The 26,583-nt window shown below is 39.2% G+C and overlaps 1 protein-coding gene across 1 annotated transcript in view; it reads left to right on the top strand.

Moving 5' to 3' along the window:
- Nucleotides 1-2,175: 2,175 nt before the first annotated feature.
- LOC134224303 (dopamine receptor 1) overlaps nt 2,176-26,583 on the top strand; it is a 727,585-nt gene continuing 703,177 nt past the window's right edge. The window contains exons 1-3 of the mRNA XM_062703640.1: nt 2,176-3,075; nt 17,680-18,619; nt 18,687-18,762. Of these exons, the coding sequence (XP_062559624.1) occupies nt 18,706-18,762 (57 nt within the window). The 5' untranslated portion in view covers nt 2,176-3,075; nt 17,680-18,619; nt 18,687-18,705. The remainder of the gene's footprint in view (nt 3,076-17,679; nt 18,620-18,686; nt 18,763-26,583) is intronic.

A 26,583-nucleotide genomic window follows, 5' to 3' on the forward strand; every position in this document is an offset into this window, starting at 1 on the left:
TTTTTGTTTGTTCCCGCAAGAAATGGATTCGGCTGATGCCTATATGTGGCATATGTACTAAAAGAAAAAAAGTTTAAGTGATCTGAAGTATGAAATTTACGCGTTTTCTGTAGTTTGTGTAAGAAAATGTCTTTGGTTTGGTGAAATATGTGAGTCTGTGCGATAATATTAGAAATATATGGATAAACAACGAATTGCTCAGAATAGCTCTTGAAGAATGAAGTGAATTGTTCATGGATACTAGGAGTGATCTTCACTTCCTCAGTTCATTTATCTAGAATTGGATCAATTTGGTGAGATTGTTTCAATTTGTTTTTTATATGATTCCAAATGCGCGTTAGATTAAAAAATCCGGAAGTTTGTTTATGGATACATTATTCAATTGATAATGGTAGCATAAACAGGCGGGGCTTATTGGACGTGAGTTATCAGGCAGCCTGAATTAACGAATGCTTTTCCACAGGATTTTCCGAAAGAATCCCTGGAGGAAACTCAAAAGGAATTAATGGAGAAAATTAACCTTGGAGGGAATGCCTGAAGTGGTAACTAAATCTGAAGGATATTTAGAAGAAATTATCGAATAAATTCCTGGAGAAATTTCAAAATGAATTCTCGAAGAAATTTCCATAGGACAGCCTGAAAGATTTTCGGATAGATTTGGCAAAGGAATTCTCTAAGGAATTTACGTGGAATTTTCAATAGGATTGTGCAAACAATTTTCTAGAATTTCTCCTAAAATTATCTAGAAAATAACTGCAAAAAATATTCGGAAGTTTCTGCAGGATTAATCAAAATTCTGTGAAAATCAGTTATTTTGGTGCATATACTTAAATTTCAGAGAAATATTCGATTTGGTTGGTCCCATTAAATGTAGCCGATTTTAGGTGTTGACATTTTAGCTGCATTACAAGTCAAATATTATACTCTTGGCGGCAATTTTTTTTATCAGTTCGATCGTTATCCGCGTCTCCCCTGTCCAGACTCTTTTTTCCTTCGCGGGCAGCATGGCATTTCGTGAACCATCCGTAAGGGTGAATGCTGATGATTTTTTATACCGATTGTGATCAGATGTCAGAACAGTTTTGCAGTGCCACCTAAATCATAAATTTTAAAGTTTTGTGCCAACAAAAAATACTAATAATAATGGGCTACATAAAACACCATTTGTAAATAGGTTCGGGTCAGAAAAAAAGGAAGCACAACGGAGCGAAGAAAGCTGTATTTCGATGGTTCAACAAAACTTGTTGAGAAAAAGAATTCGTTACTTAAAGTAGAGGTAATAAATCATACAGGACGATTGTTACTACTGTTTCTTTTGTTTTCTTTTAGTTCTTAACCTATCTCTCCATTTGTATCCAATTTTAAGTATATTTCCGTCTATTGGAAATTTTGTAAACTTTTAGGATTCTCGTGTTTGAAACAAATATCTACATGCAAGTATTTAGAAAAATTTAAGCTTGTTTCTCAATAGTTTTTACAGTAGTATAATATAATGCATTTGAATTTTCGATTAAGAGCAACTATCTTTTCCCATTTAGTAACATCCGTGTGCCACAATCAAAGCTTACTTTTATGTTAATAGGCCGCAGGGACTATGTCCACAGGCTTGACGAACCTATTGATCGATTTTTCTATATCGGGATGAATTATTGCTCACATTTCAGTGCACTGTACCGTACGTTTAAACCATTTTCTGCTTATTTATTGCCCAACTGTTGAACGAGTGAATTTGCCAGCCGAGATTGCCGTTCTCAGACTCAAACAACTGGAACGGTTTCCCCGCCATCATTGAAATTCTTTTCCCACGGTTTGTATCCTTTTCAGGATCTCACTCTCCCGACCATTTTCTCTCCCGCGCCTTGCGAAAACACTTCCCGCGCTTAGTTACTTCCATCATCATCGTCATCAACCATCGACCATTATCATCGGGCGAGAACAGACTGTTGGGCTCAATCACCACCCACCGACCGGCGGAAAACAGCTGGTCCGTGCGTTCTACACACGCTGCGATCAGTTCTAGCGCTGATTCGTTTTCCCGGAGAGCTCGCTCTGAGTGATGATGCAATGATGGAGTTTACTACTCCGGTAGACTCGTCGGGTCGGGTCCCCGTGCCAGCCAGCCCCGTTCTAGAGGCAGTAAGGGATGACGATGATGCTCCCCAGCCCCGACAGGAACCGTTTGGCAGTCAGTCAGCTTCAAGCTTTCGGTGGACGATGTTGCGCCCTTCTCGGTGGACCCCAAGCGGTGCGACTTCACAGTCAGTCAGTGGTTGTGTCCGGTGCGTGTGTATGTGTGGCTGTGTGGCTTTGGCACCTAATTTGGCACCAGGAACAGTGAAAGCCAAAACGTGTTGAGGAAGGAACTGCTGCGGTGGGCTGTTCTGCGAGGAAAGTGCCGTTGGTGGGCTACCCTTCGGAGGATAACTGTTGCTATCGGGGACCGTGAACTGGCCCCTCTTTGTCGCGTGGACCGGATGTAAGGAATGCCCACGTTGTTTCTTATGAGCGGAAGTTTGGGTAGATAACCTGTGTCTCGGACGGGCTGGCGTGAATTTTTGTATCCGCATTTTTGATTCCGGCGGAGGCTGCTGACCGATCCGCAGCGGGGCAATTAGTGGAAGAATGTGGCAATTGCTTCGCGTGTGACTTTTTCGCAGTTTGTTTACGCGCGCGAATCAAGCGCTTGAGGGAGTGATTTGAATGTAGTTAATTGGTGTGGGCTGAGTAGAGTCGAAAGTGGCCGCTGGCGTGGGAAAATCGCGATTAGAAGCAGTTAAATGAGGTGAGCTTTCCGGCTGTATGAGTTAATTGGTGCTGATTTGTGACACGAGCAGATTGTTTTAGATGGGTAGATGTTTAGATCATGTAACAGATGTATAAATAAATGTTAAAAATTCAATGATTTAATGTGAAGAATAAGTGTAAGCCGTCGGTGTTATATGTTGAAATATGAATATAATAAGCAATCAATATCGATGTGAAGTGTTCAAACGGGTGTACGTGACAAGATTATAAGAACTGCACAATTTTTGAGCGGACTTGAGATAAGCACAAACGTTAATTAAACGATGAAATGTAAGTACTTTCACTTATTTGTTAGTATTGCTTGGAGGTAGAATCTATTTATTTAATCAAAAATGCTCCAAACTCAAACGGCTTCAAATGATTATTTTCTCAAGTTCTAGCTAATTTGATATAATTCAATTTGTTTTTATTAAATCGTATGCTGCGTTGAAATAAATAAGCAGATGATGAGTCTGTATGTTACTGAATATTGAATTGAAAATTCTTCCGAAAAAGTTTCACAGAATTTTCCAAAAAAATCTGAAAAAATCCATGAATTCAAAATTTAAAAAAAATCAGAAAAAAAGAATCTAAATATTTACACCAGAAAATTACGCGAAAGTCTGTTTTTGCAATTCGGCCATAGATTTAATTTATACTAAAGGTACAAGGAGCTTATCATTGCAATAGAAGATTGCAACAATTTTTGTCTTAAATTGGAAATTATTTTATTGGACATTTGTTGCAATCAGTACTGGAATAAGTCGTGATCGTCATAAGACAGAGAGCAAAGCGCCTTTTTCTATTTCAGGCGACCAAATGAAAAAATCGTGGGTTCTTTGATCAATTTCGCATGAAAGGCAGTCATGAAAGGGTGTTGTGCTTTATTTTAAAATCTAAATTTCTAAGTTATTTTAATAGATATATGCAAAGAATAATAACTAGTCGATAAATTAATCATATTCCTTTAATTCACCGGGTTGGAAGTGATAATAAACACAAAAATAAAGCATATATTGCACATTTTCATGCCCTGTCACAGGACAAATATTTTTTGAGATTTTTGTAGCATGCCCTTCATCCTTCGTGTTTCTAAAGATATTGAAAGGGGTAGATATGTAAACATCGCGTGACATCTCTCATTGAAAATGAGAAATTCCAGTTCTGGTTGCAATGTCTTAATATTAGAAATTCTATGAAGTTCATTGGCACTTTACCACGGAGGCAACTTCAGAATCATTTTCAAAATTTTATTTTGAACCCTCTGAAGTGCCTTCTTTCTGGTATTGCAGCAACTAGTCCATATTGGCACAGCATACAACATGGCTGGTCTAAAAAATTGTTTGTAAATCAAAAGTTTGTTGTTAAGACAAAGTTTTAGTTTTCTGTTTATAAGTAAATGTAGACACTTAATATATTGGTTACGTTTGGCTTGAATGCCTTCAATACGATATTGAAAAGTTGAATTTTTGATCTAGCATTAATTGGAACCCCATTTATAGTGGCAATATGTCTGCTAGAAGGTTTCAAATAAGTAGCTCTCGGCTTATGTGGGAAAATTATAAGCTGAGTTTTGGAAGTATTCGGGGAAATTTTTCATTTTTGCAACAAAGTGGATAAAATATCCAAACTTTTTTGCAATCTTCTACAAATGACACGAAAGCTTCGCCCTTTGGCTGAAAGACCCGTGTCATCTGCAAACAAAGATTTTTGACACCCTGGTGGTAAATCAGGTAAGTCAGAAGTAAAAATGTTATACAATATGGGCCCCAGTATGCTGCCTTGGGGAACACCAGCTCTTACAGGTTATCTATTAAATTTAGAATTCTGATATTTAACCTGCAGAGAGCGATCTGAAAAAATAATTTTGGATCAGTTTAATAATGTACAGAGGAAAATTAAAATTCATCAACAAGAGCAACTCCAGTCGAATATCCTTCAGATTTGTTGAGGCGAATTAAATTCGTAACTCTTAATAACTGATGAGTGGTTGAATGCCCATGGCGCAAACCAAATTGCTCATCAGCAAAAATAGAATTTTTATTAAGAAGAATCATCTTTCTATTTAAAATAATCTTTTCAAACAGTTTGCTTAGGCCGATATAAATATTTAAAATCTATTTTGTCTCCCCTACCCCCCTTGCCAAAAAATAATATTTTGAGGGGGCATCAAAATAAAATCCGGATAATTTTGAGGATTTTCAAAACATTCTTTAACAAATCCGAGGAGTTTTTTTGATTTTTTTCATTTCAATATTTATTGTTTATCATCCCCCCCTTGACCTTTCGGAGACCAGTAGGACAAAAAGTTAATTAAATATTTGTAACGGCCTTATTGAAAAAAGCAAACTGATTGGGCGATGACTAGAAGCCTCAGCTGGATTTTGTCCGGCTTCAAAATTGAAACAAATTTGACATTTTTCCATTTATCAAGGAAGTATTCCAATTGAAAACATATTTGTTAAATAAATTAACCTAAAAGGATAAAGAGCCCTCAGGAAGTTTTTTGATAAGTATATAAAAATACCATCATCACCCGGGACTTTCATATTTTTATTTTTTCTTGTAACAGATTTCACTTAATCTAAATTAGTTCCCATCGAAGTTTCAAAAACGTTCTCTTGATTGACAATCCCAAGTAACATTTCATGTTTTATTCCGCTCTAGGAAAGGTTTTCAAGATTAATTTATAAGATCTAACAATAAAACCGAATAATACACGGCAACCTTCGGATGATCTCTATAAGAGTAACATATTGCCAAGTGGCCCTCTCCAGATAACCACTATAAACCTATCATAAGAGCATTTAGAAACCTTTTTTAAACCACCCCCAAAAAAGGGAATTTGGCTGCGGCAGCTGTCAAAATGTTGTTTTGAAAAAAGAGAAACAAAACTTTGCAGAAAAATAATAACAAAATGGATTTTTGATGGAAGTTATGATGATGACAACAAAATAATATTTGCTTTCAGGTTTGTTTTTCGATTTACTGCCATTGAAAATGAGGTGCGCGTTCGATTTCATTTTCAAAGCTGGTGAAAAAATAAGGTTGAACACCACGCGCCGGCAATATAACATACCTCAGGGAAATAAATTTTAAAATATTTTTTACCACATTATCTAATATGTCTGCTAAATTGATTAGTACTTTTACTGGAATCATTAATAAATAAAATTTGTTGTCAGAAAAGGCATGATACGTGGTGAAAATTACGTTTAATCATAAATTTCAGTGATATTTTTCAATGACTTCGAAATGCATTTCCATTTTCAATATGGCCATCATGGAATTTGATCAGAAAATTTTCGCTTTTTTTAAACATCGTCATAAACTCTTCGCAATGCAAACATTCTTATGGGGGTAATTCATTTGACCACATTAAGACCAAAAATTGGAGCTTTATCCGAGCGTTGAGAATTAGATTTATTACGCTCTTTATCACAACCATAGATCTGTTCATATGGTCAACGGGCATTTGAAGTTTGAAGCTTTTTTCAGCAGATTTATGAGAGGTTTATTGATAGCGATAAGAGCGCCAATAAAACTGAGCAATTAGCTTGGTGATTGCTGTCATAAGTCTGCAATAAGCATTAGATAAATCCAAGAAGCATGGAAATTGTTACTTGGGAAGATCATCGTCAATAATAATGAAGTATAATTTAATTTCACATTTAGGAATTGCAAAGCCTGTGGCTTCGACAATTAAATTTGTCAAAGATACGAGAGCATTATCAATATCACTTTTGGTATCGAGAGGGATATCAACATCAAAATTCTTATCAATATACGTTTTATGTGCAAGATTTTAAACGTCATACTAAGGAGTATTTCAGTCCAAATCCTGGCCAAAAGTCAAAAACAATATTTTTAGATATCTCCATATTATTTTTCGTTTTTATACTCTCAAATAGTAATACTCCCAAGTAACATTTTAAGTTTTATTCCGCTCTAAGAATGGTTTTCAAGATCAATTTATAAGATCTAACAATAAAACCGACTAATACACGGCAACCTTCTGATGACCACTATAAGAGTAAGATATTGCCAAGTGGCCCTCTCCAGATAACCACTATAAACCTATTATAAGAGCATTTAGAAACCCTTTTTAAACCACCCGAAAAAAAGGGAATTTGGCTGCGGCAGCTGTAAAAAAGCGGTGAAAATTTCGTTAAATCATGCATTTCAGTGATATATTTCACTGACTGTGAAATGCTTTTCCGTTTTCAATATGGCCATCATGGAAGTTGATCAGAAAAATTTTGCTTCTATAAAACACCGTCATAAACTCTTCGCAATACAAACATTCTTATGGGGGTAATTCATTTGACCACATTATGACCAAAAATTGTAGCTTTATTCGAGCGTTGAAAATTGGATTTATTACGCTCTTCATCACTACCATAGATCTGTTCATATGGTCAATAGGCATTTGACGTTTGAAGCATTTTTCAGCAGATTTATGGGAGGTTTATTGATAGCAATAAGAGCGCCAATAAAACTGAGCAATCAGCTTCGTGATTGCTGTCATAAGTCCGCAATAAGAATTAGATAAATCCAAGAAGCATGGAAATTGTTACTTGGGCTAACTTGCCCTGGGATTTTTGGATCAATATTGATTACTTGTGAGCAATGCTGGCTGCCAAAACTTCACCATAATTTACATGCTAGTTTTATCGCAACTGTCCATGTAAAAATGTTCATGTTTTATCGTGTTTTTCTAGGTTTTTATTGATTTTTATGATGAAAATCAATATAGGTACCAATAATGAGGGTATGTAAAATCCTTTCCAAGCATGATTCGATCTGAAATTGTTTTTAGGTGATCCAGAATGATGATATTAATTGCTAGCTTTTTTTACCTTTTTTACAATAATATGTTTTACAAAATTAAACTTTTAATTAGGTTCCAAACCCGATCAAGCAACAAAATTGTCAACGTTGGAAAGATTGGAGTTTCCTCAATAAGCTCCATGAATAACATTTCACGCATCCTCACGCAATCGTGAGTTGTTTTTATTTGAATATGGTGAAGTTTTCCAAGAAAATCTTGGCGAAAAAAATTAATGTTTATGATTTTAGCGACAAAGCTCATAAAATGGTTCGCTTTCAAAGAAGAGTTAGGCTTTGATGAAAAGCATACGAATTTTTCGGATGTAAAAGGTTGTTAAGAAATAAAGCGGCTGAAGTACAACGAATTTTTTTTATCTGCTCCATTGATTGTAATATCAATACATTATCCAGGGACTTTAACATTATCCGATGACAAATTTATATGGTCGAAGTGAACAAACAAAGCACATCTTCGGAAATCTTAGTAAGTATTAATCCAAGAATGAAAATTAACATAAAAATCATACTCAATGACAGAGTCAGAGAAGGACACCACTCGTCGCAAGCACGCTGTAGTTCCCAAAGGCAGCGTTCTTACGCCAAGTGGTGCTCTACCTAATAACAACAACTGACGCCGCCGGTGGTCATACTTCACTACTAGTTTAATACAAAGAGCATAAAAACAAAAAAATACGCTTTGGCTGTTAATTGAATGCATTTACAGCCGACAAAATGATGAGCATAGTTTTGGCCACGCTTTTACACTGCGTACTCCTATGTGCGTCACAGGAAGGTGATCAGAGTCAAAGTTAGCATGAGTTACTAATTGGCCACACAGCTGACTAAATCAATTGTAGAAGGATTTCGGCTGGAAGTTGGTTCGTCCATTTGAATTTTGAACAGTATAATATCCCGCAGAACAATCTTCAAATAAAATTTTACCATTGACATTGCTGGAACGGTAATGAAGGAATTTGTATATAATACTAGATTAAGGACTAAATTTAAATTGGACTAAATTTAAATTCCATTTCCAGCTGAAATAACTTAAAAGTATGTTCCACCCTGACGATCAATCATGATCACCGATCAAATATTAATTATACTCTCCTGCGTGCACAATGGTTATGTAGTCGACAGCAGATCCGAATCACGAAATTGGAATGAGAAGATCGGTAGAATCCAGCCTACGTCAAACAGTGACGTTGTTTATTATAAAATAAACCACGGACGGCGAACGTTAAAGTCGGACATATAGTGTTTTTTCCCCCAATTGGTGTATACGGTTCAATAAATTGCAGAAAGAAAGCGACGAATTCTGTTTTTGGTCCGAAACCGGACTGATTCGGATCCGGAGTGATTCGAACTGTTCCATTGTGCGAATTTCGATTGCGAATGTGGCTAAGCCGTGAGGAAAATCGTAAATCGAAGACAGGTTACGATTCTGGCAAGCAGCTGTGGCGACTAATTGATTAGTTTTCTGCTGGATAAGTGAGTAATTATTTGCTGCATTTTCTGCTCCACTGTGCTAGTGGAAGTTATTCCTCCCACGGAATCCTAGAGGTCCTAGAAGGCCCCTACATTTGGTCCTTGGAACCGGATGGGAGGTCCCTCCACCTCATGGTGTGGCGAGTAAGCCATTATAATTTAGATTTCGTGATGGATGCTGTCATGCAGGTTTTTGGCTCCAACCTACCCATTTTGTTGGATGCCTGACCATCTTTGTGTGCATCCAAACCCACCATTCTGAAGGCCTGATTGTATTCGCGGCAACGGTGTATTTGCAGCGAGGGTTTTGGAAATTCCTGGGAACTTGAAAAATTCAAAGGCCAAATGAAGCAAATATTCTTCCTTCTATTGCATGTTTGCTGAGGTGTGGTGAGTGGCAAATCAATCGCGTAATGTGGTACGATTGCAACAGGAAGAATTATTCGGCCGTTTAGAGTCCGTTTACGATTAAGAAAAAGGCAACGAAATTGGGGAAAATGCTGGCTGAGTGTGTGGTGAAACGCAAAGCAATTTTCATCATGCGTGCACAGGTGGAGAAATTCGTGGCAAAGTTTGATGCAGCGGAGAATATATGCCAATTTCCCGTACGTCTGGAGACCTTGGATCGGATATGCAAGGAATTCCTCAAAGTGCAATCCGACATCGAATGCTACGATAAACCGTAAACACTGGACGGACATCCATCTCGGTGAACGAGCAGATTTTGAGACCCGATACTGCGAAGCGAAGGGATTTCTACGGTTGAAGCGGTCAGCTGAGCAAAACCAAAGGCTGATGAACAGCACAATGCACCCTGATCATCGAATCCATGCAGTTTTCCGCCTCCGTTTACCCACATTCCCTAAATTCAGCGGTGGCTTCTCTCGTTGGCTATCTTTTCGAGATACGTTCACTTCCATGGTACATTCTAATGCGGACATCCCAACGGTTGCTAAGCTGCAATATTTGTTGCAATCGCTTGAGGGAGAAGCTCGAAAGCCATTCGAGTCGGTAGATGTGGAAGCAGATAACTACGGGACGACTTGGGACGCGCTGCTGAAGCGATATGATAATATGCGGTACCTGAAGCGTCTACTCTTTCGTGATCTTTTTGATCTACCTGTCCTCAAGCGTGAATCTTCGCAGGAGCTACACAACCTCGTGGACGACTACCAGCGTCATGTCAAGGCCCTAGCAAAGCTGAAGCAATTCAGTATTGGGACACACCTCTAATCAACCTCTTATTCTACAACGCTACGCGCTTGGGAAGAGTCAACCAGCATCGAAGACAACGTTTTCTATAAGAGGATGGTGGACTTGCTCTATCAACGGGTTCGAATGCTGAAATCCTTCGTCACAGATCTGCAGCAACGTTCACAGCAACCGATGTCGGCAAAGGTGGCCGGTTCATTTCCTTTCCCGAAGAAGCCATTCAATAAGGCAGCTAACGCTGTTGTGTCCAAGCCGTACAGTAGTGGCCCGCAGTGTATTGCTTGTTCAGAGAAGCATTTCCTTTTCCTATGTCCAGTTTTCACGAACATGTCGGTCCCCCAGAGACGTGAACTGGTATCCCAGAAGCACCTATGCTGGAATTGCTTCAGATTTGGACACATAGCGAGGAGCTATACATCAAAGTTTACGTGTCGCACTTGGCATGACAAGCACCATTAACCGTTGCACCATGATGCACTTCCCAAGGTTTCGTCCACCCCAGCAATAACGCCCCAGCAGCCAATCCAACAACCGATTCCATCCACGTCCACCGCCGTAGAACTGACAAGACATCGTAACCAAAACCCTCAAATGAGTCTGTCGGTCCATTCGAGCCGCAGGACACTACTGCTAGAAACGGTTGACCTTTTGGTCCTCGACCAGAATGGTAAAAAGCATTACACACGAGCACTACTAGACTCGGCATCCAGGGGGCAGGGGGCAGCAGGGACAGCAGGGACAGCATGGACCATGTCCAAGGGCTTGACGACCCCTCCCCAGCTGTCTGCGAGTCAGGGAGAACTGCCTAGGGCGTGGTGGGATTTAGCAGTGGGCTCTGCTAAAATCCCTCCCAAAAAACCACAAGTGCCCGTAATCAGACTCTATCAAAGCGACTGTATGCCGCTTCAAAAGCACAAGCCCAGGGAGTGCCAATTGGCATGGGGAGTGTCCCTACTTCGGTAGGGTAGCGCGTGAGCTGCTTCGGCAGGGAGTGAGTGATCTGTTTGTGCTGAGGCAGGAGTGTCATAGCGCGTCACCGCTATTGTCACCTCGAAGCGCAGCAGAAGTCTGAGTATGGACTGCACATGCTAAGGTAGGAGTGTCGTAGCGTAGTATCGTTGATTTGTCCATACATACCGCTATCGACACCTCGAGGCATGGCAGTGGAGTGTTAGAGTGAGTTGGGGAGTGTCCCTACTTTGGTAGGGTAGCGCGTGAGCTGCTTCGGCAGGTTGTGGTTGTGCTGAGGCAGGAGTGTCATAGCGTGTCGCCGCTATTGTCACCTCGAAGCGCAGCAGAAGTCTGAGTATGGACTGCACATGCTGAGGTAGGAGTCGAGGGACCTATCGACACCTCGAGGCATGGCAGTGGAGTGTTAGAGTGAGCACCCGAAAAAGGGTCACATGGAGCGAATGGTCTTTGGAGAAGCTGCTTCGGCGGCAGGGTAGCAGTGGGTTGTACCCACACACCTACAGTTGTGCACATGTGGTGCATAGGGAGTGTTCCTGCTTCGGCAGGGTAGCGTGTGGTCTGCTTCGGCAGTGGTGTGATTGATCTGCTCGTGCTGAGGCAGGAGTATCGTAGCGTAATATCTGTAGGCCCAGGCAGTTACCGCTATTGACACCTCGAGGCATGGCAGCGGAGCGCCCGGGAGAGCATCCAAGTAAGACTCAAATGGAGTGAATGGTGTGCGAGCACCCAAGTCAGTCTCGCATGGGACGAGTGCCTGTGTGAGCAATAATGAGCGAGTACGCTTAGTACTGCCATCCCCCCAGAAGTAGTACTGCGAAGTAGTTCCTGGGGGAAACGATGGTGGAGCCCAAGGGAGTTTAGTCGGTATTACCGGTATGGTCGAGTCCGACACTCCAGTACACTTCCGTGTGGTAGTTTGGCAACTACAATGCACGTGTACACGTGTACAGTCGACATTTCCCAGTGGAACGGTGATCGAGACAGTATTCGGGTGGACCGTTTCTGGGAAAGTTTCAATCCAATCCCCAAGCATTCCACATGTTTGTCACCTCATCATTGACGATCAAAACCTAGAACAAGCGCTACAACGATTCTGGGAGCTGGAGGCCAATCCGCACTGTTATCTTCCGCATCACCCAGTGTTTAATGCCTCGATTATATCCACCAAGGTCCGTGCAGTATTCGACGCTTCGTGTAAGACCACGTCTGGCATTTCGGTGAACGACATGCAGTTAGTTGGACCAGTCGTTCAAGAGGATCAGCTGTCGATAGTCATGCGTTTCCGCACCCACTAAATCGCCATCGTAGCCGACTGTGAGAAGATGTATCGGCAAGTTTTGCTACACCAAGAAGACCGTCCATTCCAAAGAATTCTCTGGCGCTCCAGTCCAGATTAGCCGCTCGCAACATACGAACTTCAAACCCATCCGCAAGCTGCTGACCCAAGCAAGTTTCCGCTATGCTCTCAGCGGCAGGGTTCTCGTTAAAGAAATGGGTATTTAACGTCCCTGAAGTTTTAGCCGATGTTCCCGAAGAAGACCAAGCTATTAAACTGTTTCACGATCTGCAGGACGAGCATTCCGTTTCCGTTCTCGGATTAGTCTGGGACATGCTACGATTTAAAGTGCAGCTTCCGTTACCAACAACTGTTCTCACTAAGAGGAAGATTATGTCATACATTGCTGTGATATTCGATCCAGCAGGGTTCAGTGGACCTGCCATCGTCGTATCCAAGCTTTTTATGCAGCGTCTATGGGCATTGCACACAGTCGAAGGACATTTCTACTAGTGGGATCGTCCACTATCCCCACATCTCCAGTGGAATCTGAGTGGAAAGCCTGCCATAGTACGCTCGAAGTGCTTTCAAATATCCAGATTTCAAGGTGTGTGTTCCTGACCAACGCTGTGTATATCCAATTAGGGTGGCTCAAATTAGTATGGGAAAAACTTTTTTCAATTTTTTTGATGGGCCGCCCTCTTATTTAGTTCTATTTGATGCCCTGATGCTCTGGACAAAATTTCAGCCAAATCGGTCAACGTTTGGGCAGTGCTAAACTCGTTGGAAGTTTATATGCAAAAATGTATGCAGAAACATCCAAAAACAGTGAATTGCAGTTGGACGGCACAACTTACGATCAAGAACCATGATACTCTTTCAGATCTTGAAGAATTTTATACAGAATGTTATGCTGAAAACCGCGAAAAGATTAGAGTTTGCCCGGCTAAGTTATTAGCATTTCTCTGAAGTGGGGTTTGAGCAAATTTCGTTTCTTTTACCTTTGAAAAGAAATAAATTCACCCCTACAATACTCCAGTAAAATGCTAATATCTTTGCCTAATAAACTCTAATCTTCTCGCGGTTTTCAGCATAACATTCTGTATTTAATTCTACAAAAACTGAATGAGTATCATTATTCTCGATCGTAAATTGTGCCTTCCAACTGCAAATCACTGTTTTTGGATGTTTCTGCATACATTTTTCCATATAAACTTCCAACGAGTTTAGCACTGCCCAAACGTTGGCCGATTTGGCTGAAATTTTGTCCAGAGCATCAGGGCATCAAATAGAACTGAATAAGAGAGCGGCCCATCAAAAAATTTGAAAAAGTGTTTTTTGAGCCACCCTAATCCAACTACATTTCTTCTCCGATGCATCGGAAAAGGCCTACGGTACGTTTTCGTTGCGAGTCTTCCTACGGAATACAAGCGAGACTACTGACGTCGAAGTCTAAAGTTGCCCCGCTATCAAAGTGGTCCTGTCAACCAAACGCTACAAGAAGGTGCAAAGTTGCATCAAAGTTGCCAGTCTATGCTTTGAACATCCTTAACTGGCTGCAATCCTGTCAACCCACTGAAAAACATTTGTAGCCAACAGGGTGTCCACAATCCAAGCATCTACCGATGTGAATTCCTGGAGACACGTTCCCGGAGTCTGCAACTCCTTTCTAAAGGTCTCAGCCCCACCGAGCTTTCAAACTGTTCGCGTTCGTTTTGGTGGAATGGTTTGCCATGGCTATCGCTTCCGCCATCTAATTGGTCGCAAATAGACATTTAACCGTCGATCCCTACATTTTACCCGAAGCTTGAAGCAAGGTGCCATGGTAATGATCAACGCTTCCGATCCTAAGTTCATCGAAGAGCTATTGCCGTGCTGTTGCCCATTGGTGAAGATATTTCCGAGCATTGCATGTAATTTCCAAGAAGAAGAAGAAGCCGCAGCCGTTCGAGTTCCTCACTACTGGAGACTTGCGTGATGCAGATGTCGCTTTATGCCGTCTTGCGCAACAATACATGTTCCCTGGCGAAACCGCAGATCTTGCCTTGAAACAACATAAACCGTCGTCTTCACCATTGAAGTGGCTAAAACCAGTCATCCACCATGATGGACTCATCCAAGTCGGAGGACGCCTCAGTAATGCTTCGATACCCATTGAAGTGGAACATCCGATAGCGCTGCTAGTCAAACATCCACTTCCCATTGTTCTGGCCAAAGAATTACACCGAAATCTGGTGCACGTTGGCCCGCACATCATGCGAGCCACAATCCACCAAAGATTTTGGATTATTGGTGGCCGGAATCTAGTACGCCAAACTTATCACAAATGTCTCCAATGTTTCCGTAATGAGCCGATCCTCATTCAGTAGTGCATCGCCGATTTGCCAACCTCTCGTGTAACACCAACTAGGCTGGACTTGGGTTGTGGACTAGTCTATATTAAGTCACTTGTATGCAACCGAGCTCCTACGAAAGCATACATTGCCATTTTTGTGTGTTTCTCATCACGAGCCGTCCATATCAAACTTGTGTCCGTCCTCTCGACGCAAGCTTTCTTGTTCGCATCCCGCCGTCTGATCGAATATGTCTCTATAAATTAGTTTTATAAACATTGTATTGAATTTAAGTTTTTCGTGAACACTTTGTGAAGATGTTCTCAAAATGTAGGGCTGTGGTGTGGCTGGGGCATGGTAAAGGCAAGGTTGGGACATGGGCATTAGACTGGCCCAGGAAACAAAAAGTTGTCTAATTCCACGGGGCACCCCTCAGGATTGTGTCTTTGGGAGAAAATCAATCTCTGAAAATTTCAGCTCAATCGCTTGTTGCATAAGCTGGCGCATTGGATTTGAAGTTTGTATGGGGATTTCAGCCAAAATGTATAGGAAAATACACCTCCGTCACTCATTCGATCTGGAAATTGGTTCTGATTGCTCGATTGGCCTCAGAATTACAAAAACGGCAGTTGGTATGCTACAGAACAATTTCACAGAACATTGTATGATGATTAAATAAACTTTTATATGGGTTTCGGCTGATGCGATTCGATCAAAAAAACCCAAAAATACACAAATCAGCTCCTAATAATTCAGCCGAAAATTATATAAAACTTCATTTAATCATCATGCAATGTTCTGTGAAATTGTTCTGTAGCATACCTACTGCCGTTTTTGCAATTATGAGGTGAATCGAGCAATCAGAACCAATTTCCAGATCGAATGAGTGACGGAGGTGTATTTTCCTATACATTTTGGCTGTAATCCCCATACAAACTTCAAATCAAATGCGCCAGCTTATGCAACAAGCGATTGAGCTGAAATTTTCAGAGATTGATTTTCTCACCCAAAGACACAATTCTGGGGGGTGCCCCGTGGAATTCGACAACATTTTTTTCTCCCCATAGTAATCTGGGCCAGTCTAATGGGCATGGTGATGTTGATTTATTTATTGGTATAAATAAACAGCAAATAAATTTTGCGTTACTTTCTAAAAGATTGATAAAAAGTTGTGGATTATACTTGTAATAATTTTTTGGTATCGGCTAATGAAAAGGTGGTGCCAAAGAACGGCATAGGTATCAAACATTTACCGAAAAGGCGGAATTTGAAATTCAAAACATTGGTTTTGGCTAAAATTAGATTTTTGAATATTCTGAACCCTCGTCCAAAAATACATATTCTGGCAAAATAATAAAAAAAATTGACACTCCCTAAGCCCTCGGAGGCTCTTCAACAGTAAATTTACGGTTGACCATAGTGCACAGTTTTTCTTAGAGTTCCTCGTTCAAACTTGGATGATAACATGGAAAGCCATTTGGCCGAATGACACTAGGTCGAAAGTTGTTTGGCTGAATATACTATTTGGCCGAACAATCCATTAGGCCGAAAGGGCCATTTGGCCGAACTGGTCATTTGGCCGAATGGGTCGTTTGGCCGAAAGGGTCATTTGGTCTAAAGGATTATTAGGCCAAAACGATCATTTGACCGAAAGGCTCACTTGGCCGAAAGGGTCGTTTGTCCGAAAGGGTCGTTTGGCTGAAAGGGCCATTTTGCCGAAAGGGCCGTTTAGCCGAATAGAACATTTGGCCGAATAGGTCATTTGGCCGAATAAGTCATTTGAAAAGTGAGAAATGAGGAGTAAGAAGTGAGACGTCTCACTTCTCACTCCTCATCTATCACTTCTCACTGTAAAAAGTGAGACGTCTCACTACTCACATCGCGCTCCTCACTTTTTACAGCGAGAAGTGAGAGAGACGTCTCATTTCTCATTCCTCATTTCTCACTTATCACTTTGGAAAGTGAGTAGTGCGAAGTGGGTAGTGAGACTTTTCATTACTTATTTTGGCCGGTGAGTGAGAAAAGAAAAATGAAGAGTGAGAAGTGAGACGTCTCTCTTCTCATTCCTTATTTCTCCTTTTCAAATGACCTTTTCGGAAAAATGACCTATTCGGCCAAATGATCTATTCTACCAAACGTCCTATTCAGCCAAATGGCCCTTTTGGTCAAATGACCCTTTCGGCCAAATGACCCTTTCGGCTAAATGACCCTTTCGGCCAAATGTCCTTTTCGGCTAAATGACCCTTTCGGCCAATTGACCCTTTCGTCTAAATGACCCTTTCGGCCAAATGTCCCTTTCGGCCAAATGTCCCTTTTGGCCTAATGACCCTTTTGGCCTAATGCCTCTTTCGGTCAAATGACCCTTTCGGCCAAACCACCCTTTCGGCCAAATGACCCTTCCGGCCAGATGGGTTTCCGCCTAATGGTTTGTTCGGCCTGTGGCATTCGGCCAAACGACCTTTCCCCCCCCCTTGGCAAATAGGCACACGTTGGGTTGGAATTGGGCTTTCATAGTTTTTCGCATGTGATGCCTTCCTTATTGTTGGTAAGATTTTCAAAATAATGTTTCTGGTGCAGATTTAGCAAAATATTTGAATAAAACTGTATTTGATAGCAAAATATTGTTTTGGTTTTATTCTCTACTTATACTAAAACGCAATCGTGTTGATCAATATTCCATTTCAAGTTACTAATAAAGATTCTACCTCCCATGCAAACGAATTCACAAATATTGAAAAATATCTGTCGATCCAGTTTCAAACATTTCATTTATTCTCTTTTCAGACGAACGCTATGCTCCATCAAACGTTTTACTGGCAGACATAGATCTAAAAGACAACTTTTATAAAAATAAATTCTTAGCCACACATACCAAATAGAATCGTCAACTTGTAACAAAACTTGTCAAAGCAATACCACACAAGTCATTCCATCGCAGAGTCATTCCCATCTTGACTTAATTCGACTGCATTGGGACAAAAAGTTCCCCATCTGCAGCATCTCGAGTGCAACAATACCGAATCAATCGCATCAGAAAATAGCAATTGTGCAATTCTTTACCGAATCAAAGCGAAGAAACTCGGTGCAGCAACCGTTTGCCCATTTCAGTATTTCACTGAGTGACGACTTTTCCCGGGAAGTTTTAATTGAAGGAATTCTTCTCAAATGCAGTGTGCTCGGTGCGCTCGAGAATGCTGAATCTTCACGTTGCACAGTAAGATGAAGATACGAAACGAAAAAGAAGAATAAGCGAGGAAGCTTGTTTGAGAAATGGATTCCGCTGTCGACAACTTTGACGGACCATCAACACCCTCGCAGCCCAGCCGGAAGAACTCGAAGTGATAACGATCATCATCAGCATCACCAGAGTGGGAAAGTTTTTGAGTGAAAACGAAGTTTGGCGGCTTCCCAAGCGAACGAACCGCAGCAGGGATGGTTGTGGCTTTGTCTGGATGCTAAAGCTCCCGACGATGGACGCTTTTGTGTGCGTTCGACAGTGCGGAAGATTGGCTCAAGTTGTGTAACTGGCACTTTGTTTGGGTGCATTTTTTTCGCTTCACTAGCCCGGGCGGGTAGCACCCGGTGAAGTTTGGTCTTTGTGTGTTGGAAAAAATCCTAAAGGAAAAGTGCGAAAACTTTTTTTGTGAAGGCAAACGAACGAACAGGGTTCGCATCAACTTTGGGTGAGCTTTCACATCATCACCATCATCATCAACAACAGCTGGTACGGAATCATTGGATTGGGCGAGTTGAACTGTGCGGATTAGTGAAAGATTTCGCTTATTTTCCAGCCGGCGGACGGTTTCCAGAATGGACATGGATATCATCGACATCCGGACGCTGGGATATCTCTCCAGTACTAGCACGGTAATTAATTTCATAATTCCTGTTAGCTTAGCTCTCTTATTATGTGATAACGCTCGCAGCCTTTTGTTAGACTTATCATTTCGGAAGTGGGGTAAAGTAAAGATTCTTTTTCAGCGAAGCAAATATTACAAATATTGTTTTATTCGAATCAAAATTGTGAGATTTTTTTTATTTTAAGTTCAGAAACCACTTGCAAACTATGAACTAGACCTGTGCGCCGACGCGCCACGCCGCCGCCGCCGACACTTATTGACGTACGCCGACGCCGGTCAAGGTGTCGGCGGCGCGCCATACGCCGGTTGGCTCGACGCCGCCGAATTTCGTATTTCACGCCGATGATTAGCGAACACAAAAATCACAGTATGCAGATCGTTTGCATCTGCCGAACCATGGCAACCTATCAGGCATTAATTAAATAACTGTTATACCTTAGATTTGATTGCTTCTATCTCTGTCACTTTTACCCGCATTGGCGTGTTAAATGTTAGATCACCCAAGATCTTATTGGTTACAGAAAGCAATAATGGTAACTTGGCTTCTGAACCTGGAGCACGATGGGGTACGTGACCTACCAAATTGAACTTTTCCTTCACTCTCCTTGTACTTAAATAGCCAGAATTGTTCTAAAAATAACGGTTTCGATTTAATTTGATTAACAATTCCCAAAGCAATTTCTTGGTTTTCCTGAAATAATTTCCGAAGGAAGTCCTGGAGGAAGTTCTGAAGGAATACCTGAAGAAAATTCTTAGTCTTGAGGAATTTCGGAGGTTATCTCCGTCTGGAAGATTTTCTGAAGGAATCCCTGGAGAAAATTCTAAAGGAATTCTTGGAGGAATGTCCAAAGAAATTCTCTAAGAAATTTAAGCATGTCGATAATTCCTTTAAAAGTTCCTTTGAAAATTGCTCACTGTCAGAATTAATTGTAGGAGAGTTTTTTAGGAATCTTCAAAAAAATTTGTTTCATTTGTGGAGGTTTTTTGACGGAATTCCTGAAGAAATCGCCGATCGAATTCCTGACGGAATTTATGAAGGTATGTATACTAGAATGAGTTTCTTGATGACTTACCGAATACATTTTCTGAAGAATTATTAAAGGTATTTACGAAAAAAATATGTAGAAATTTTCGAAGGAGCTCCTGCAGTAAGTTCCCAAGGAATTCTTGAGAATAATCGAATATCCGCAATCTCAGGCGTGGTAGCGGGTCACTTTTTTGTGACTTGGTCACTTTTTTGGGCAAGTCACTAAAAAGTCTCTTTTTTTCGAGCTCAAATCACTAAAGTCACTATTTTCAATTATTTTGAAACTTTTGGCTTATTTTAATCTTGGCCAATTCCTAGAGTTCATGGTGGAAATTAAATTACGGATCGGAAAAAATGACCGCTAAGTGTTTTTTTGTCTGAAAGTTGCTCTTAGCTTCTTCGTGACTTAATATTCGCTTTGAAACTTGGCCAGCCGTTTGACTTCATGTTCTTACGGGATTTTCGATAACAATTTATTGAAAGGATTCCATGCCATAGTTTATAAACTATAAGTGATGCAAACAGAATGCCCACAGGGATTTGTTGATTTTATAAGTTTTTTCAAAAACTATTAAATTTCATTTCATATTAATTGAACTGTTTACGTTTAGATTAATATTTTCAATTTTAGATATACTTTCCAGTGTTTCAAGCAAACTGAAAGTGAGCAAGGGGTTGGTCGAAAGGTCATTAATACATTCCTTAAGCAAACATGCATGTTTTCCATTTGTTGTAACAAATAAATATATCAATTTTGTAACATAAAATGAATCAAAATACTCAAATCTGCATCTGTGTTTGATAATGGTAATGGAATTTGAGATGGTTTATTGATTACGTATCAATACTTGTGCATTTTTAAAAATATATTCAGATGATATTCATCTGAAACTGAAAATGCATAAATTTTGGATACTCAATTATAAAAAATCGTGAATGTTTAAAATTTTTGATGATTTTGAATTTGACATACACCGTATGATATTCCGAACAAACTGCTTGTTCAGACATGTCATTAACAAAAAAAAAATAGATTTTGAAATGATTTTTTTCACTCTGGCAAGAATCTGTGCTGTAACTAATTCTAAAATAACATAATTTCGACGCAAATATCACAGTTTTTATGAGACGGGGAGAAGATCGTTGTTTTTTTTGTTAAATAAATTATAATTTCGATTGCCGTACAAAGCTTTTGAAATGTATAAAAAAGTTTTGTTCTTGCTTGTTTTTTTCTTTCCAAGATACAATGCATAACATAAACAATTCTAGTTTCAGTATATTTGGCCATGATGAAAAAAAGGTCTTTAGCGATAAAATATAAATGCTTGATAAGATTTTTAAACATTCCCATTTGTTTTCATGGATTCATTGAATTTGCTTGAAGTAATGAAGCTCATGAGTTTCCTTAATATTTTTGAAATCATAAGAGGGCAAACCCTTAATTGAGGGTCAAACTAAAAGGGGTGTGTGGTGGATATGATTTAGATTGTAAAAAAAATTAGAACAGTAATTTGAATTTCTTATCGTTCTTTCATATTTGGTACAGTTTTGATAAATAATAAGTATATTTTGTTATAAGTGTAGTCGATCAAACAGTTTCATCGAATGTTGTGAAAAATGACAGCTTGAACCGTTTGTTCGTTTTGGCGAGAGCTTCGACGAAAACGAAGGAGGCCGACGAGAGCGTGCGAGAAAGCGTTCATCGTTCTTCTTGCGACGGATCTTGGCGACGATAGACGCACGTGTGCTGAGTGTTTTCCACTCAGCATAGTTTTTAGTTCGGCCGATTCAATTCGTTGTTTCGGCTAGTTTTAAATTTTAGTTTGGTTACCACATGGCGCAGTTGGTAAGTATGAATTAAAAGTTACAGAAATCTGAAATTCTTATTCCGGAGCGACAGGTCTCCGTGATGTGTTTTTTTAATGTATCATGGAGCGACAGGACTCTAGAAATAATACCGGAGCGACAGGTCTCCGATGGTTAGTGCCTGAGCGACAGGTCTTTGAGGCAACATTTTTGTTCGATGGGAGCGATGGCTCTTCATGATGTTTTTTTGTTTTATGCCGGAGCGACAGGTCTCCGAGGATAAATTTTGGAGCGGCAGGTCTCTGAAGAAATTTAGTTGTTCGATTAGAGCGACAGGTCTCTGAGGCAACATTTTTGTTCGATGGGAGCAATGGCTCTTCATGATGTTTTTTTTTGTTTTATGCCGGAGCGACAGGTCTCCGAGGATGAATTTCGGAGCGGAAGGTCTCTGAAGAAATTTAGTTGTTCGATTAGAGCGTCAGTTTTCAATTTCCGTTTACGGATGGTTAGAATTCATTGTTGAAGCGACAATTTTCCGGGGATTAATACCGAATGAAGTTATAGACAAATCAATGAACTTTCTTATACGTACATACATCGAGGCGACAGATTTGCAGGGCTGTTTTCAAAGCGCCAGGTATCTGTTGTTTGAATATGTTTGAGCTCATATATTGGATTGGATTGATTTTGAATTGGATTTGGATTGAATTCGAATTCAGATTGGTTTTTCGAATGAATTAGTATTGATTTTGAATTGGATCTGGATTGTTTTTTGGACTGGATTAGATTTGAAATGGGTTACATTTGAAATTGTTTTTGGAATATATTTAGATTGTATTTGCAGTGGATTTGAATTGGGCTTTAGACTGGATTCAGATTGAATTTGGATTGTAAATGTATTCATGGCATTCAATGTTGAAATGACAGTTTTTTGGCGATAAATACCGAGTTAAGCATCAGGCAAATCAATGAACTTTCTTATGCGTACATATATAGAGGCGACAGATTTGCAGGGCTGTTTTCAAAGCGCCAGGTATCTGATGTATGATTATGTTTGAGCTTCTATATTGGGTTGGATTGATTTTGAATTGGATTTGGATTTGGATTTGAATTCAGTTTGGATTGGTTTTAGAACTGAATTTATATTTGATTCGATTTGTATTGTATTTGGATTTAGATTAAATATGGATTAGATTTGCATTGGATTTGGACTGAGTCGTTTTGGATTTGGATTCGGATATGATTTGGAATGAATTCGGATTGGTTTTAGTAACGATTTTGGACTGAATTGGGAGTCGTATTCGATTGGATTCGGATATAATTCGGATTGGTTTTTCGAATGAATTTGGATTTATTTTGAATTGGATTTGGATTGGTTTTTGGACTGGATTGGATTTGAAAAGGGTTACATTCGGATTTGTTTTTGGAATATATTTGAGTTGGATTGGATGTGCAGTGGATGCTAAATTTGGATTTGTTTTTGGAATATATTTAGATTGGATTTGAGTTGTATTAGTTTTGATTTGGATTTGGATTGGGTTTTGGCCTGGATTTCAATTGAATTTGATTTAAATTTAATTTAGATTGGATCTGGACTGAATTGATCGAATTTAAATTCGATAAGGATTGGATTTGGATTGTATTTAGATTTGAGTCAGATTGGATTTGATTAATTTTTTGAAAGGATTTGGATTGCAAGTAGATTGCATTTTGTTGGGATTTGAATAAGATTTAGATGGATTTGGAATTTATTTGAATTGGATGTGGATTGGATTTGCATGAGAGTACAGAAGAAAGCGAATGTGGTGGATATGATTTAGATTGTAAAAAAATTAGAACAGTAATTTGAATTTCTTATCGTTCTTTCATATTTGGTACAGTTTTGATAAATAATAAGTATATTTTGTTATAAGTGTAGTCGATCAAACAGTTTCATCGAATGTTGTGAAAAATGACAGCTTGAACCGTTTGTTCGTTTTGGCGAGAGCTTCGACGAAAACGAAGGAGGCCGACGAGAGCGTGCGAGAAATCGTTCATCGTTCTTCTTGCGACGGATCTTGGCGACGACAGACGCACGTGTGCTGAGTGTTTTCCACTCAGCATAGTTTTTAGTTCGGCCGAATCAATTCGTTGTTTCGGCTAGTTTTAAATTTTAGTTTGGTTACCACAGGGTGTAAGTGACAAAAACTTAGTTTTGAGAAAAATGACTGTTAAGTTTTTCAATATTTTTCCATACAAATCGTATAACTAATATACTGGGAATTTTTAATTTTTTTACAAATACCCTACTAAGTATATCAATATATTGACGCAAAGTTCTAAAACCAAAGCATTTTTTGCTATAGTCAAGTCAAAGTTGACCAAAATGTCACTTACACCTTTTTGCTTCTGACCCACTCAATTGTTTACCCAGTTAACTAACATGTTTCGTACAATGGAGTCGTTTTTTACGCAGGTGATTGGTATTTCCCGAAAACTTTGTAAACTTATGTTGAATTTGACCCGCGTAAAAACTAGTCTGAGAACGCTTGTAGGAAACATGCGCGCGTAGTTTTATTTTATCGGAATTGTATATTTTTCCTCGGACACTTTCTTATTATGCTTACTAGTAAGTTGTCCATTTATGTTCATAAAATTCATGATTTCATAATGTAGATTTACTGCTCCTCGACTTCATCATATAGTTCATCCCAAAAAAAACAAAGCAATGAAAATGAAGTCAATTAGTTAGTCAATCCTTATTCTTGGAATTTTTTAAACAGTGAGCATACATGTTTGTGAAAAGATACAATGAAGATTGTGCTGTATTTGTTTGTTTCGCGATGAGATGAATATATGTTTAGTGAAATGGACAACGGAACAGTTCCCTTTATGAATATACTTTAAAGTGGGATGCATTTTTACAAGTTTTATAAAGAAAGTTAACGACAGAGATTCCGACCACAGACTTATAAACGTGATGAGTCGAAATAATTCTATGTCTGAAAAATAATTAAATATGTACCATTGCCACATAAAAGTCAATTTTTTGTCACTTCAACTGAAAGTGACTATTTGGTCACTCTTTCTGGAACTGAAAGTCACTATTTGGTCTCTTTTTTTATCAGCATTGGTCACTAAAGTCACTATTTTGAACGACATTGGTCGCTATTAGCCCTGCAATCTCGATATTTTGGGAGTTTTTCTTGGCATGTAATTTTGATTCTAGAGTCAAAACTGAATTTGTTTTACTACTGTCTGGGTTTTTGAAGAAATTTTGGAGAAATAAAGGAATTTCTATGAAAATTCCAATAGCTGTTTGGCAAATCCATTTAAAATTCCTTCGTAAGTTACTTTCAGAATTCCTTCGAATATTCCTTCAGAAACTCATTTTAAAATTCTGTTCGAAAATATTTATATAACTCATTTTAAAATTCTGTTCGAAAATATTTTAAGGTTCTTTTTCAATTATTTCTTCAACAATTGAGTCGAAAATTTCTTCAGGAATTTCTCCGAAAATCTCTTTAGAAAAGCCACCAAGAATTAATTTGGACATTTATCCAGGGATTCCTTCAGAAACCCCTCCGGAAAGGGATTTGAAATATTTTCAGAAATTCTTTTGGAACTTCCTCCAGGAAGTCTTTAGAAAATTACTTCAGTAAACCATATAAAATAACTGCAGGAATAGTTTAGGAAAGAATTCGAATTTGGAGAAATTCTAAAGGTATTTGAGAGTTAAACTTATTTTCAAATAAAAAAACACTTAAAAGCGTTTAAAAAAAATGAAGGAATTTACAAACAAAATTTCCGAAGATTTCGCAATAGAAATTCTGAAGAGATTCCCGAAATAATTCTTAAAGTAATTTTAAAGGAAATTTTCGAAGGTCTACAGGAATTTCTAGGAGAGTTGCTAAAGGAATATCCCAAGGAATTCCTATAAGAAATTTGAAAAGAAGTCCTGAATTTTTTTTTCAAATGAATTCCAGAGGGAAATTTCTAAAGAATACCAAAAATATCTTCCTAGAGTTTCCGAAGAAATGTTTTGAGGAATTATTGAAAGATTTTCTATTAGAAATTTCTGAAGGATTTCTCTCAAATGGATTTTCGAATGTATTCCTAAAACAGTGTCCGTAGGTATTCTCGTAGAACTTCTTGAAGGATTTTCCATGGGTATCTAATTCTTAAAGGAATCCCTAAAAATGGTTTCGAATGAATAACTGAAGAAATTCCCAAAAGACTCCGTAGGAGAATTTCCGAAGAAAACCCTCAAGTAGAAGGAAATTCTTGACGGAACTTTTGAAGAAATTTCGGAAAGAATTTCCAAAGAAATACCCTAATAAATTTTCAAGTGAATTCTTGGTGGAAGTTCTGAAGAAATTCATTAGGGAAATTTTAAATTAATTCTTAGAATTCCTTTCTCGAATTTTCTGAGGAATATCTTGAGGAATTTCCACATGAATTTCTGGATTTATATCCGAAGTACTTTCCAATGAACTCATGTGCTGTGGTGCGGAAATGTCCTAGTGGAGGATGTAATGCAAACTTTTACTGTGGAGATACAATGTTCCCTATTAGATTGTTCCCCCATCAGTCTGACTGAGACTAGCAATTGTACAAAAAACCCTAAAATTCATAAAATGCATGAAATGCCTTGCTATGTGTATTTTTCTCAGCTCAAAATTCTTCACGCCGATTCACGCCGCCGCCGCCACCGCCGAACATTACTTACGGCGTGACGCCGCCGACGCCGCCGCCGCCGGTGTAAAAATGGCCTTACGCCGCCGCCGTTCACAAATACTTCGGCGCACAGGTCTACTATGAACATTATTATGCATACATCCATCCGCTTTTTCGGGTCCCCATGTTCGGGTCCCCATGGGGCGGAACGGTCATATCGGACCATGTCTGGGCGATTCATATACCACGTAAGGGGAGCGGGGATACTGTGAAGTCCACGTTTTTATAATAAAGTAGTTTAGTAGTTTTCGTAATAAAATGTTACAAAATAGATAGCTA

This window comes from Armigeres subalbatus, chromosome 1 (genome assembly GCF_024139115.2).
Source record: "Armigeres subalbatus isolate Guangzhou_Male chromosome 1, GZ_Asu_2, whole genome shotgun sequence".
Classification (NCBI taxonomy): Eukaryota; Metazoa; Arthropoda; class Insecta; order Diptera; family Culicidae; genus Armigeres; species Armigeres subalbatus.